The 15000-nt window shown below is 40.7% G+C and overlaps 1 protein-coding gene across 28 annotated transcripts in view; it reads right to left on the bottom strand.

Moving 5' to 3' along the window:
• The window catches only part of LOC118382189 (sushi, nidogen and EGF-like domain-containing protein 1), a 170197-nt gene that overhangs the window by 53543 nt on the left and 101654 nt on the right, over positions 1–15000 (bottom strand). For all 28 annotated transcript variants that reach the window (XR_008067639.1, XR_008067640.1, XR_008067642.1 and 25 more), the window contains exon 16: positions 13681–13854. Coding sequence is in view for 2 of the 28 variants with exons in the window: in XM_052467182.1 (XP_052323142.1) it covers positions 13681–13854 (174 nt within the window). In the remaining 26 variants the exon portion in view is untranslated. The remainder of the gene's footprint in view (positions 1–13680; positions 13855–15000) is intronic.

The raw sequence follows: 15000 nt of genomic DNA, 5'->3' as shown, positions 1-15000 counted from the left end.
AGAAGCAGTATAGAAGTTAAACCTGTAGGTATAGAAGTAGTATAGAGGTGAAACCTGTAGGTATAGAAGCAGTATAGAGGTGAAACCTGTAGGTATAGAAGCAGTATAGAGGTGAAACCTGTAGGTATAGAAGCAGTATAGAGGTGAAACCTGTAGGTATAGAAGCAGTATAGAGGTGAAACCTGTAGGTATAGAAGCAGTATAGAAGTTAAACCTGTAGGTATAGAAGCAGTATAGAAGTTAAACCTGTAGGTATAGAAGTAGTATAGAGGTGAAACCTGTAAGTATAGAAGCAGTATAGAGGTGAAACCTGTAGGTATAGAAGCAGTATAGAAGTTAAACCTGTAGGTATAGAAGCAGTATAGAGGTTAAACCTGTAGGTATAGAAGCAGTATAGAGGTGAAACCTGTAGGTATAGAAGCAGTATAGAGGTGAAACCTGTAGGTATAGAAGTAGTATAGAGGTGAAACCTGTAGGTATAGAAGTAGTATAGAGGTGAAACCTGTAGGTATAGAAGCAGTATAGAGACCTGTAGGTATAGAAGCAGTATAGAGGTTAAACCTGTAGGTACAGAAACAGTATAGAGGTGAAACCTGTAGGTATAGAAGTAGTATAGAGGGGAAACCTGTAGGTATAGAAGCAGTATAGAGACCTGTAGGTATAGAAGCAGTATATAGGTTAAACCTGTAGGTATAGAAGCAGTATAGAGGTTAAACCTGTAGGTACAGAAACAGTATAGAGGTGAAACCTGTAGGTATAGAAGCAGTATAGAGGTTAAACCTGTAGGTATAGAAGCAGTATAGAGACCTGTAGGTATAGAAGCAGTATAGAGGTTAAACCTGTAGGTACAGAAGTAGTATAGAGGTGAAACCTGTAGGTATAGAAGCAGTATAGAGGTGAAACCTGTAGGTATAGAAGCAGTATAGAGGTGAAACCTGTAGGTATAGAAGCAGTATAGAGGTGAAACCTGTAGGTATAGAAGCAGTATAGAAGTTAAACCTGTAGGTATAGAAGTAGTATAGAGGTGAAACCTGTAGGTATAGAAGCAGTATAGAAGTTAAACCTGTAGGTATAGAAGCAGTATAGAGGTGAAACCTGTAGGTATAGAAGCAGTATAGAAGTTAAACCTGTAGGTATAGAAGCAGTATAGAAGTTAAACCTGTAGGTATAGAAGCAGTATAGAGGTGAAACCTGTAGGTATAGAAGCAGTATAGAGGTGAAACCTGTAGGTATAGAAGCAGTATAGAAGTTAAACCTGTAGGTATAGAAGTAGTATAGAGGTGAAACCTGTAGGTATAGAAGCAGTATAGAAGTTAAACCTGTAGGTATAGAAGTAGTATAGAGGTGAAACCTGTAGGTATAGAAGCAGTATAGAGGTGAAACCTGTAGGTATAGAAGCAGTATAGAGGTGAAACCTGTAGGTATAGAAGCAGTATAGAGGTGAAACCTGTAGGTATAGAAGCAGTATAGAGGTGAAACCTGTAGGTATAGAAGCAGTATAGAAGTTAAACCTGTAGGTATAGAAGCAGTATAGAAGTTAAACCTGTAGGTATAGAAGTAGTATAGAGGTGAAACCTGTAGGTATAGAAGCAGTATAGAGGTGAAACCTGTAGGTATAGAAGCAGTATAGAAGTTAAACCTGTAGGTATAGAAGCAGTATAGAGGTTAAACCTGTAGGTATAGAAGCAGTATAGAGGTGAAACCTGTAGGTATAGAAGCAGTATAGAGGTGAAACCTGTAGGTACAGAAACAGTATAGAGGTGAAACCTGTAGGTATAGAAGTAGTATAGAGGTGAAACCTGTAGGTATAGAAGCAGTATAGGGACCTGTAGGTATAGAAGCAGTATAGAGGTTAAACCTGTAGGTACAGAAACAGTATAGAGGTGAAACCTGTAGGTATAGAAGTAGTATAGAGGTGAAACCTGTAGGTATAGAAGGAGTATAGAGACCTGTAGGTATAGAAGCAGTATAGAGGTTAAACCTGTAGGTATAGAAGCAGTATAGAGGTTAAACCTGTAGGTACAGAAACAGTATAGAGGTGAAACCTGTAGGTATAGAAGCAGTATAGAGGTAAAACCTGTAGGTATAGAAGCAGTATAGAGGTGAAACCTGTAGGTATAGAAGCAGTATAGAGGTTAAACCTGTAGGTACAGAAGTAGTATAGAGGTGAAACCTGTAGGTATAGAAGCAGTATAGAGGTTAAACCTGTAGGTATAGAAGCAGTATAGAGACCTGTAGGTATAGAAGCAGTATAGAGGTTAAACCTGTAGGTACAGAAGCAGTATAGAGGTTAAACCTGTAGGTATAGAAGCAGTATAGAGACCTGTAGGTATAGAAGCAGTATAGAGGTTAAACCTGTAGGTATAGAAGCAGTATAGAGACCTGTAGGTATAGAAGCAGTATAGAGGTTAAACCTGTAGGTACAGAAGTAGTATAGAGGTGAAACCTGTAGGTATAGAAGCAGTATAGAGGTGAAACCTGTAGGTATAGAAACAGTATAGAGGTTAAACCTGTAGGTATAGAAGTAGTATAGAGGTGAAACCTGTAGGTACAGAAGCAGTATAGAGGTGAAACCTGTAGGTATAGAAGCAGTATAGAGGTGAAACCTGTAGGTATAGAAGCAGTATAGAGGTGAAACCTGTAGGTATAGAAGCAGTATAGAAGTTAAACCTGTAGGTATAGAAGTAGTATAGAGGTGAAACCTGTAGGTATAGAAGCAGTATAGAAGTTAAACCTGTAGGTATAGAAGCAGTATAGAGGTGAAACCTGTAGGTATAGAAGCAGTATAGAAGTTAAACCTGTAGGTATAGAAGCAGTATAGAAGTTAAACCTGTAGGTATAGAAGCAGTATAGAGGTGAAACCTGTAGGTATAGAAGCAGTATAGAGGTGAAACCTGTAGGTATAGAAGCAGTATAGAAGTTAAACCTGTAGGTATAGAAGTAGTATAGAGGTGAAACCTGTAGGTATAGAAGCAGTATAGAAGTTAAACCTGTAGGTATAGAAGTAGTATAGAGGTGAAACCTGTAGGTATAGAAGCAGTATAGAGGAGAAACCTGTAGGTATAGAAGCAGTATAGAGGTGAAACCTGTAGGTATAGAAGCAGTATAGAGGTGAAACCTGTAGGTATAGAAGCAGTATAGAGGTGAAACCTGTAGGTATAGAAGCAGTATAGAAGTTAAACCTGTAGGTATAGAAGCAGTATAGAGGTAAAACCTGTAGGTATAGAAGCAGTATAGAGGTGAAACCTGTAGGTATAGAAGCAGTATAGAGGTTAAACCTGTAGGTACAGAAGTAGTATAGAGGTGAAACCTGTAGGTATAGAAGCAGTATAGAGGTTAAACCTGTAGGTATAGAAGCAGTATAGAGACCTGTAGGTATAGAAGCAGTATAGAGGTTAAACCTGTAGGTACAGAAGCAGTATAGAGGTTAAACCTGTAGGTATAGAAGCAGTATAGAGACCTGTAGGTATAGAAGCAGTATAGAGGTTAAACCTGTAGGTATAGAAGCAGTATAGAGACCTGTAGGTATAGAAGCAGTATAGAGGTTAAACCTGTAGGTACAGAAGTAGTATAGAGGTGAAACCTGTAGGTATAGAAGCAGTATAGAGGTGAAACCTGTAGGTATAGAAACAGTATAGAGGTTAAACCTGTAGGTATAGAAGTAGTATAGAGGTGAAACCTGTAGGTACAGAAGCAGTATAGAGGTGAAACCTGTAGGTATAGAAGCAGTATAGAGGTGAAACCTGTAGGTATAGAAGCAGTATAGAGGTGAAACCTGTAGGTATAGAAGCAGTATAGAAGTTAAACCTGTAGGTATAGAAGTAGTATAGAGGTGAAACCTGTAGGTATAGAAGCAGTATAGAAGTTAAACCTGTAGGTATAGAAGCAGTATAGAGGTGAAACCTGTAGGTATAGAAGCAGTATAGAAGTTAAACCTGTAGGTATAGAAGCAGTATAGAAGTTAAACCTGTAGGTATAGAAGCAGTATAGAGGTGAAACCTGTAGGTATAGAAGCAGTATAGAGGTGAAACCTGTAGGTATAGAAGCAGTATAGAAGTTAAACCTGTAGGTATAGAAGTAGTATAGAGGTGAAACCTGTAGGTATAGAAGCAGTATAGAAGTTAAACCTGTAGGTATAGAAGTAGTATAGAGGTGAAACCTGTAGGTATAGAAGCAGTATAGAGGTGAAACCTGTAGGTATAGAAGCAGTATAGAGGTGAAACCTGTAGGTATAGAAGCAGTATAGAGGTGAAACCTGTAGGTATAGAAGCAGTATAGAGGTGAAACCTGTAGGTATAGAAGCAGTATAGAAGTTAAACCTGTAGGTATAGAAGCAGTATAGAAGTTAAACCTGTAGGTATAGAAGTAGTATAGAGGTGAAACCTGTAGGTATAGAAGCAGTATAGAGGTGAAACCTGTAGGTATAGAAGCAGTATAGAAGTTAAACCTGTAGGTATAGAAGCAGTATAGAGGTTAAACCTGTAGGTATAGAAGCAGTATAGAGGTGAAACCTGTAGGTATAGAAGCAGTATAGAGGTGAAACCTGTAGGTACAGAAACAGTATAGAGGTGAAACCTGTAGGTATAGAAGTAGTATAGAGGTGAAACCTGTAGGTATAGAAGCAGTATAGGGACCTGTAGGTATAGAAGCAGTATAGAGGTTAAACCTGTAGGTACAGAAACAGTATAGAGGTGAAACCTGTAGGTATAGAAATAGTATAGAGGTGAAACCTGCAGGTATAGAAGCAGTATAGAGACCTGTAGGTATAGAAGCAGTATAGAGGTTAAACCTGTAGGTATAGAAGCAGTATAGAGGTTAAACCTGTAGGTACAGAAACAGTATAGAGGTGAAACCTGTAGGTATAGAAGCAGTATAGAGGTAAAACCTGTAGGTATAGAAGCAGTATAGAGGTGAAACCTGTAGGTATAGAAGCAGTATAGAGGTTAAACCTGTAGGTACAGAAGTAGTATAGAGGTGAAACCTGTAGGTATAGAAGCAGTATAGAGGTTAAACCTGTAGGTATAGAAGCAGTATAGAGACCTGTAGGTATAGAAGCAGTATAGAGGTTAAACCTGTAGGTACAGAAGCAGTATAGAGGTTAAACCTGTAGGTATAGAAGCAGTATAGAGACCTGTAGGTATAGAAGCAGTATAGAGGTTAAACCTGTAGGTATAGAAGCAGTATAGAGACCTGTAGGTATAGAAGCAGTATAGAGGTTAAACCTGTAGGTACAGAAGTAGTATAGAGGTGAAACCTGTAGGTATAGAAGCAGTATAGAGGTGAAACCTGTAGGTATAGAAACAGTATAGAGGTTAAACCTGTAGGTATAGAAGTAGTATAGAGGTGAAACCTGTAGGTACAGAAGCAGTATAGAGGTGAAACCTGTAGGTATAGAAGCAGTATACAGGTTAAACATGTAGGTATAGAAGCAGTATAGAGACCTGTAGGTATAGAAGTAGTATAGAGGTTAAACCTGTAGGTATAGAAGCAGTATAGAGGTTAAACCTGTAGGTATAGAAGCAGTATAGAGACCTGTAGGTATAGAAGCAGTATAGAGACCTGTAGGTATAGAAGTAGTATAGAGGTTAAACCTGTAGGTATAGAAGCAGTATAGAGGTTAAACCTGTAGGTATAGAAGCAGTATAGAGACCTGTAGGTATAGAAGCAGTATAGAGGTTAAAGCTGTAGGTACAGAAGCAGTATAGAGGTTAAACCTGTAGGTACAGAAGCAGTATAGAGGTGAAACCTGTAGGTATAGAAGCAGTATAGAGGTTAAACCTGTAGGTATAGAAGCAGTATAGAGACCTGTAGGTATAGAAGCAGTATAGAGGTTAAACCTGTAGGTATAGAAGCAGTATAGAGACCTGTAGGTATAGAAGTAGTATAGAGGTGAAACCTGTAGGTACAGAAGCAGCATAGAGACCTGTAGGTATGGAAGCAGAATCAAGGTTAAACCTGTAGGTATAGAAGCAGTATAGAGACCTGTAGGTATAGAAGCAGTATAGAGGTGAAACCTGTAGGTACAGAAACAGTATAGAGGTGAAACCTGTAGGTATAGAAGCAGTATAGAGACCTGTAGGTATAGAAGCAGTATAGAGGTGAAACCTGTAGGTATAGAAGTAGTATAGAGACCTGTAGGTATAGAAGCAGTATAGAGGTGAAACCTGTAGGTATAGAAGCAGTATAGAGACCTGTAGGTATAGAAGCAGTATAGAGGTGAAACCTGTAGGTATAGAAGTAGTATAGAGGTGAAACCTGTAGGTATAGAAGTAGTATAGAGACCTGTAGGTACAGAAGCAGTATAGAGGTTAAACCTGTAGGTACAGAAGCAGTATAGAGGTTAAACCTGTAGGTATAGAAGCAGTATAGAGGTGAAACCTGTAGGTATAGAAGCAGTATAGAGGTTAAACCTGTAGGTATAGAAGCAGTATAGAGGTGAAACCTGTAGGTATAGAAGTAGTATAGAGGTGAAACCTGTAGGTATAGAAGTAGTATAGAGACCTGTAGGTATAGAAGCAGTATAGAGGTGAAACCTGAAGGTATAGAAGCAGTATAGAGGTGAAACCTGTAGGTATAGAAGCAGTATAGAGGTTAAACCTGTAGGTACAGAAGCAGTATAGAGGTTAAACCTGTAGGTACAGAAGCAGTATAGAGACCTGTAGGTATAGAAGTAGTATAGAGGTGAAACCTGTAGGTATAGAAGCAGTATAGAGGTTCAACCTGTAGGTACAGAAGCAGTATAGAGACCTGTAGGTATAGAAGTAGTATAGAGGTGAAACCTGTAGGTATAGAAGCAGTATAGAGGTTAAACCTGTAGGTACAGAAGCAGTATAGAGACCTGTAGGTATAGAAGCAGTATAGAGGTGAAACCTGTAGGTATAGAAGTAGTATAGAGGTGAAACCTGTAGGTATAGAAGTAGTATAGAGGTTAAACCTGTAGGTATAGAAGCAGTATAGAGGTGAAACCTGTAGGTATAGAAGCAGTATAGAGGTGAAACCTGTAGGTACAGAAGCAGTATAGAGGTGAAACCTGTAGGTACAGAAGCAGTATAGAGGTTAAACCTGTAGGTATAGAAACAGTATAGAAGTTAAACCTGTAGGTATAGAAACAGTATAGAAGTTAAACCTGTAGGTATAGAAACAGTATAGAAGTTAAACCTGTAGGTATAGAAGCAGTATAGAGGTTAAACCTGTAGGTATAGAAGCAGTATAGAGACCTGTAGGTATAGAAGCAGTATAAAGGTGAAACCTGTAGGTATAGAAGTAGTATAGAGGTGAAACCTGTAGGTATAGAAGCAGTATAGAGGTGAAACCTGTAGGTACAGAAGCAGTATAGAGGTGAAACCTGTAGGTACAGAAGCAGTATAGAGGTTAAACCTGTAGGTATAGAAGCAGTATAGAAGTTAAACCTGTAGGTATAGAAGCAGTATAGAGGTGAAACCTGTAGGTATAGAAACAGTATAGAAGTTAAACCTGTAGGTATAGAAATAGTATAGAAGTTAAACCTGTAGGTATAGAAACAGTATAGAAGTTAAACCTGTAGGTATAGAAGCAGTATAGAGACCTGTAGGTATAGAAGCAGTATAGAGGTTAAACCTGTAGGTACAGAAGCAGTATAGAGACCTGTAGGTATAGAAGCAGTATAGAGGTTAAACCTGTAGGTATAGAAGCAGTATAGAGGTGAAACCTGTAGGTATAGAAGCAGTATAGAGGTAAAACCTGTAGGTATAGAAGCAGTATAGAGGTTAAACCTGTAGGTACAGAAGCAGTATAGAGGTTAAACCTGTAGGTATAGAAGCAGTATAGAGGTGAAACCTGTAGGTATAGAAGCAGTATAGAAGTTAAACCTGTAGGTACAGAAGCAGTATAGAGGTGAAACCTGTAGGTATAGAAGCAGTATAGAAGTTAAACCTGTAGGTACAGAAGCAGTATAGAGGTGAAACCTGTAGGTATAGAAGCAGTATAGAGGTGAAACCTGTAGGTATAGAAGCAGTATAGAGGTGAAACCTGTAGGTATAGAAGCAGTATAGAGGTTAAACCTGTAGGTATAGAAGCAGTATAGAGGTGAAACCTGTAGGTATAGAAGCAGTATAGAGGTAAAACCTGTAGGTATAGAAGCAGTATAGAGGTGAAACCTGTAGGTATAGAAGCAGTATAGAGGTTAAACCTGTAGGTACAGAAGCAGTATAGAGACCTGTAGGTATAGAAGCAGTATAGAGGTTAAACCTGTAGGTATAGAAGCAGTATAGAGACCTGTGGGTATAGAAGTTGTATACAGGTGAGACCTGTAGGTACAGAAGCAGTATAGAGACCTGTAGGTATAGAAGTAGTATAGAAGTTAAACCTGTAGGTATAGAAGCAGTATAGAGGTAAAACCTGTAGGTATAGAAGCAGTATAGAGGTTAAACCTGTAGGTACAGAAGCAGTATAGAGGTGAAACCTGTAGGTATAGAAGCAGTATAGAGGTGAAACCTGTAGGTATAGAAGCAGTATAGAAGTTAAACCTGTAGGTATAGAAGCAGTATAGAGGTTAAACCTGTAGGTATAGAAGCAGTATAGAGGTGAAACCTGTAGGTATAGAAGCAGTATAGAGGTGAAACCTGTAGGTATAGAAGCAGTATAGAAGTTAAACCTGTAGGTATAGAAGCAGTATAGAGGTGAAACCTGTAGGTATAGAAGCAGTATAGAAGTTAAACCTGTAGGTATAGAAGCAGTATAGAAGTTAAACCTGTAGGTATAGAAGTAGTATAGAAGTTAAACCTGTAGGTATAGAAGCAGTATAGAAGTTAAACCTGTAGGTATAGAAGTAGTATAGAGGTGAAACCTGTAGGTATAGAAGCAGTATAGAGGTGAAACCTGTAGGTATAGAAGTAGTATAGAGGTACAACCTGTAGGTATAGAAGCAGTATAGAGGTGAAACCTGTAGGTATAGAAGCAGTATAGAAGTTAAACCTGTAGGTATAGAAGCAGTATAGAGGTGAAACCTGTAGGTATAGAAGCAGTATAGAGGTGAAACCTGTAGGTATAGAAGCAGTATAGAGGTGAAACCTGTAGGTATAGAAGCAGTATAGAGGTTAAACCTGTAGGTATAGAAGTAGTATAGAGGTTAAACCTGTAGGTACAGAAGTAGTATAGAGGTGAAACCTGTAGGTATAGAAGCAGTATAGAGGTTAAACCTGTAGGTACAGAAGTAGTATAGAGACCTGTAGGTACAGAAGCAGTATAGAGGTGAAACCTGTAGGTATAGAAGCAGTATAGAGGTAAAACCTGTAGGTATAGAAGCAGTATAGAGGTGAGACCTGTAGGTATAGAAGCAGTATAGAGGTTAAACCTGTAGGTATAGAAGCAGTATAGAGGTGAAACCTGTAGGTATAGAAGCAGTATAGAGACCTGTAGTTATAGAAGTAGTATAGAGGTTAAACCTGTAGGTACAGAAGTAGTATAGAGGTTAAACCTGTAGGTATAGAAGCAGTAAACAGGTGAGACCTGTAGGTATAGAAGCAGTATAGAGGTGAAACCTGTAGGTATAGAAGCAGTATACAGGTGAATTCTACTTGTCTGACAGCGGTTTCTACTGAAACTACACTCACACAGGTAGGCTGCCATCCTGTTCCTACATGTTCCTCCGTTCAGACAGGGCTGGGACAAACTTTAATAATGTTTACATAATTAAAGTGGCCTCTGCAACGTCTATCAGAGGTGAGAACATACAGATTGTAGAGGAACACATGGCATGTAACTGTTATGAAAGTTGTATTGTCATTTTGTTCTGTATTTAAATACCACTTTAAATGTGTACATGACACTGCAACAGCATTTCCTCACGGGGACGATAAAGTCAGTAAAGTAAACACTCGCTGATCTCTACATAAACAAACAAACATTTGAGAACGCTAAACCAAACAGGCCCGTGTGAGATTAAGAAATGAGTCTCAAATGGAACCCTATGCCCTATATAGTGCACTACTTTAGACCAGAGCCCTATGGAACCCTATTCCCTATATAGTGCACTACTTTAGACCAGAGCCCTATTCCCTATTTAGTGCACTACTTTTGGGCCCATTGGACTTTACTAAATCAAAAAAGTAAAAGAATGGAATTAAGAAATATATAAATATTAGGATGAGTAATATAGGAGTGGCATTGACTCGAATACAGGTGAATAGAATACAGTATATACATATGAGATGAGTAAAGCAGTATGTAAACATTATTAATGTGAATGGTGTTCCATTATTAAAGTGACTAGTGATTCGAGGTCTATGTATATAGGGCAGCAGCCTCTAAGGTGCAGGGTTGCATAACTGGGTGGAAGCCGGCTAGTGATGGCTATTTAACAGTCTGATGGCCTTGAGATAGAAGCTGTTTTCCAGTCTCTCGGTCCCAGCTTTGAGGCACCTGTACTGACCTCGCCTTCTGGATGATAACGGGGTGAACAGGCAGTGGCTCGGGTGTTTGTTGTCCTTGATGATCTTTTTGGCCGTCCTGTGACATCGGGTGCTGTTGGTATCCAGGAGGGCAGGTAGTGTGCCCCCAGGGATGCGCACCACCCTGGGGAGAGCCTTGCAGTTGAAGGCGGTGCAGTTGCCGTACCAGGAAGTGATACAGCCCAACAGGATCCTCTCGATGGTGCATCTGTAAAAGTTTGTGAGGGTCTTAGAGGCGCTGTTGCTCCTTCTTCACCACACTGTTTGTGTGGGTGGACCATTTCAGATTGTCAGTGATGTGTACGCTGACGGGTTAGGGCAGTGTGCAGTGCGATGGCAATTGCATCGTCTGTGGATCTATTGGGGCGGTAAGCAAACTGAAGTGGGTTTAGGGTGTCATGTAAGGTAGAGGTGATATGATCCTTAACTAGCCTCTCAAAGCACGATGATGACAGAAGTGAGTGGTACGGGGCGATAGTCATTTAGTTCAGTTACCTTTGCTCTCTTGGGTACAGGAACAATGGTGGACATCTTGAAACAAGTGGGGACAGCAGACTGAGATAGGGAGAGATTGAATATGTCCGTAAACACTCCAGCCAGCTGGTCTGCGCATGCTCTGAGGACGCGGCTAGGGATGCCGACTGGGCCGGCAGCCTTGCGAGGGTTAACATACTTAAATGTCTTACTCACGTTAGCCACGGAGAACGAGAGCCCACTGTTCTTGGGAGCTTGCCGCGTTGGTGGCACTGTGGTATCCTCAAAACCGGCAAAGAAGGTGTTTAGCTTGTCTGGGAGCAAGACATCGGTGACCGCGACATGGCTGGTTTCCCCTTTGTAATCAGTGATTGTCTGTAGACCCTGCCACATACGTCTCATGGTGCCGTTGAATTGCGACTCCACTGTGTCTCTGTACTGACGTTTTGCCAGTTTTCTTGCCTTACGGAGGGAATAACTACACTGTTTGTATTCATCCACATTCCCAGTCACCTTGTCATGATTCAATTCGGCATTTCGCTTTTTCAGTTTTGTGCGAATGCTGCCATCTGTCCACGGTTTCTGGTTTTGGGTTGATTTTAATAGTCACCAGGAGAACAACATCCCAACAACAGTCACCGGGTCCGTGTAAACGTCGATATTATTCTCAGAGGCTAGCCAGAACATATCCCAATCTGCACGATCAAAACAATCTTGAAGCATGGAAGACAAGCGTTAAATAAACCTTAGCATGTGTACTTCCTGTTTGAGTTTCTGCTTATAGGAAGAAAGGGAGGAGTAAAATGGAGTCTTAATCTCGAGGGCAGGGGAGGGCCTTGTAGGCGTGTTGAAAAGGCATGTCGAAAAGGTGAGTAGCAGTGATCTAGTGTTTTTGCTGAGCGAGTACTACAGTCAGTTGATAGAACTTCGGTAGCGTTTTCCACAAATTTTCTTTGTTAAAATCCCCAACTACAATAAATGCGGATTTGTTGTTTCCAGTTTGGAAAAAGTCCAGTGTTGTTCCTTGAGGGCAGTCGTGGTATCGGCTTGAAAGGGAATATACACGGCTGTGACTATAACAGAAGATAATTATCTCGGGAGGTTATACGGTCGGCATTTGATTGTGAGGTATTCTTGTTCGGGTGAATAAAAAGACTTGAGTTTCTGTACGTTATCACAATCACACCATGAGTAGTTAATCATGATTACATGCACCACCCGCCTTTCTTTTTCCGGAGAGTTCTTTATTCCTGTCTGCGTGATGTACTGAGAACCCAACTGGCTGTATGGACAGAGGGACAGTATATCCGGAAAGAGCCATGATTCGGGTGAAACAGAGTATGATACAGTCCCTGATGTCTCTCTGGAAGGAGATCCTCGGCCTGAGCTCATCTACTTTATTATCCAGAGACTGAGCAGTAGCGAGTAATATACTCGGAAGCGGTGGAAGTTGTGCCTGCCTCCTAAGTTGGACTTTAAGTCCACTCCGAATACCTCTTCTCCACCGGCGGCGTCTTGGAGCAGCCTCTGGGATAAGTTCAAATGCCCTGTTGGGTTACGAACGAAGGATACAATTCAGGAAAGTCGTATTCCTGGTTGTAATGCTGATGGGGTTACCGCCGCTCTGATATCCAAAAGTTATTTCCGGCTGTATGTAATAACACAAAAAAAAAACGTTCTGGGCCAATAATGTAAGAAATAACACACAAAAAAAACGTTCTGGGCTAATAATGTAAGAAATTACACAAAAAAAAAAGTAGTCATTCTGGGCTAATAATGTAAGAAATTCTTCCTCTGCCAATACAATATCTGCCTTTCCACTCACCAAATAACTGTTTATAAGCACCCGGTATTACACAAAAAATACCTGCCTTTCCAAAAATAAAAACGTTTTGGGCTAATAATGTAAGAAATTACACCAAAAAAAAAAGCGTTCTGGGCTAATAATGTAAGAAATTACACAAAAAAAAAACACGTTCTGGGCTAATAATGTAAGAAATTACACACAAAAAAACATTCTGGGCTAATAATGTAAGAAATTACACAAAAAAAACCACTGAGACGTCTGGGCTAATAATGTAAGAAATTACACCAAAAAAAACGTTCTGGGCCAATAATGTAAGAAATAACACACAAAAAAAAACGAAATACTGCAAAGTTTCTTAGGAGCTAGAAGCAGAGCTGCCATGTCTGTTGGCGCCATCTATGTGTATAAAGTAGTCCACTATATAGGGAATAGGATGTATTTGGGACACAGCTTAGATTTCCCTCAAAAATATGATTGACAGCGAAACTGTCATAATTAAAACTGTCTTCCTCTGCCAATACAATATCTGCCTTTCCACTCACCAAATAACTGTTTATAAGCACCCGAGTATAAAAAAATAAATATATATATATATATATATATTTATATTTTTACCCCATTTTCTCCCCAATTTGTAGTTACAGTCTTGTCTCAATGCTGCACCCCATGGGTCTCCGACACAGTTACAGCAACGCGTTACAGCCGACTCAAACCAGGATTTCGAGTGGCACAGCTAGCACTGCGATGCAGAGCCTAAGACCACTGAGACACTCTGGAGGCTGAACCCCCCGAATAGTTACAGTAAAGATGAATGAAGAACCCAGAAGACCACAGACAGACAGACAGTCAGACCACTATGTTAGTAGTATTCATGACAGACAGACAAACACAGACAGACAGACAGACAGACAGACAGACAGACAGACAGACAGACAGACAGACGTGCCATGTGGTGTGTTACTGCATACAGACCCTGGCAGACAGGAGGCTGGCTCCAGGCCCCCTGCCCCCCACAGATGCTCTGGGTGGCCCTGGGCATGGGGATGTATCCTGGGTGGCACACGTACAGCGCCATGGAGCCTGGCGACGTAGAGGAGAACTGGAGCTCTGCATGCTTCACCTGCAGGGGGGGACCACAGTCCAGGTCTGGAAGACATAGAAACATAACGGCACAGTTACAGCACAGTTACATCAACGACACAGTTACAGCAACAACACAGTTACAGCAACAACACAGTTACAGCAACAACACAGTTACAGCACAGTTACAGCACAGTTACAGCACCGACACAGTTACAGCACAGTTACAGCACAGTTACAAAAACGACATAGTTACAGCACAGTTACAGCAACGACACAGTTACAGCAACAGCACACAGTTACAGCACAGTTACAGCAACGACACAGTTACAGCACAGTTACAGCACAGTTACAAAAACGACATAGTTACAGCACCGACACAGTTACAGCAACGACACAGTTACAGCAACAACACAGTTACAGCACAGTTACAGCAACAACACAGTTACAGCAACAACACAGTTACAGCACAGTTACAGCAACGACACAGTTACAGCACAGTTACAGCAACAACACAGTTACAGCAACAACACAGTTACAGCACAGTTACAGCACCGACACAGTTACAGCACAGTTACAGCACAGTTACAAAAACGACATAGTTACAGCACCGACACAGTTACAGCAACGACACAGTTACAGCACCGACACAGTTACAGCACTGACACAGTTACAGCACCGACACAGTTACAGCAACAACACAGTTACAGCACAGTTACAGCAACGACACAGTTACAGCAACAACACAGTTACAGCACAGTTACAGCAACAACACAGTTACAGCACAGTTACAGCAACGACACAGTTACAGCACAGTTACAGCACCGACACAGTTACAGCACAGTTACAGCAACAACACAGTTACAGCAACAACACAGTTACAGCAACGACACAGTTACAGCAACGACACAGTTACAGCACAGTTACGGCAACGACACAGTTACAACAACGACACAGTTACAGCACAGTTACAGCAACGACACAGTTACAGCACAGTTACAGCAACGACACAGTTACAGCAACGACACAGTTACAGCAACAACACAGTTACAGCAACGACACAGTTACAACAACTACACAGTTACAGCAACGACACAGTTACAACAACGACACAGTTACAGCAACAACACAGTTACAGCAACGACACAGTTACAGCAACGACACAGTTACAGCAACGACACAGTTACAGCAACGACACAGTTACAGCACCGA

Source organism: Oncorhynchus keta, chromosome 1 (assembly GCF_023373465.1).
Source record: "Oncorhynchus keta strain PuntledgeMale-10-30-2019 chromosome 1, Oket_V2, whole genome shotgun sequence".
Lineage (NCBI taxonomy): Eukaryota > Metazoa > Chordata > Actinopteri > Salmoniformes > Salmonidae > Oncorhynchus > Oncorhynchus keta.
This window is presented reverse-complemented; position numbering and strand designations above follow the sequence as displayed.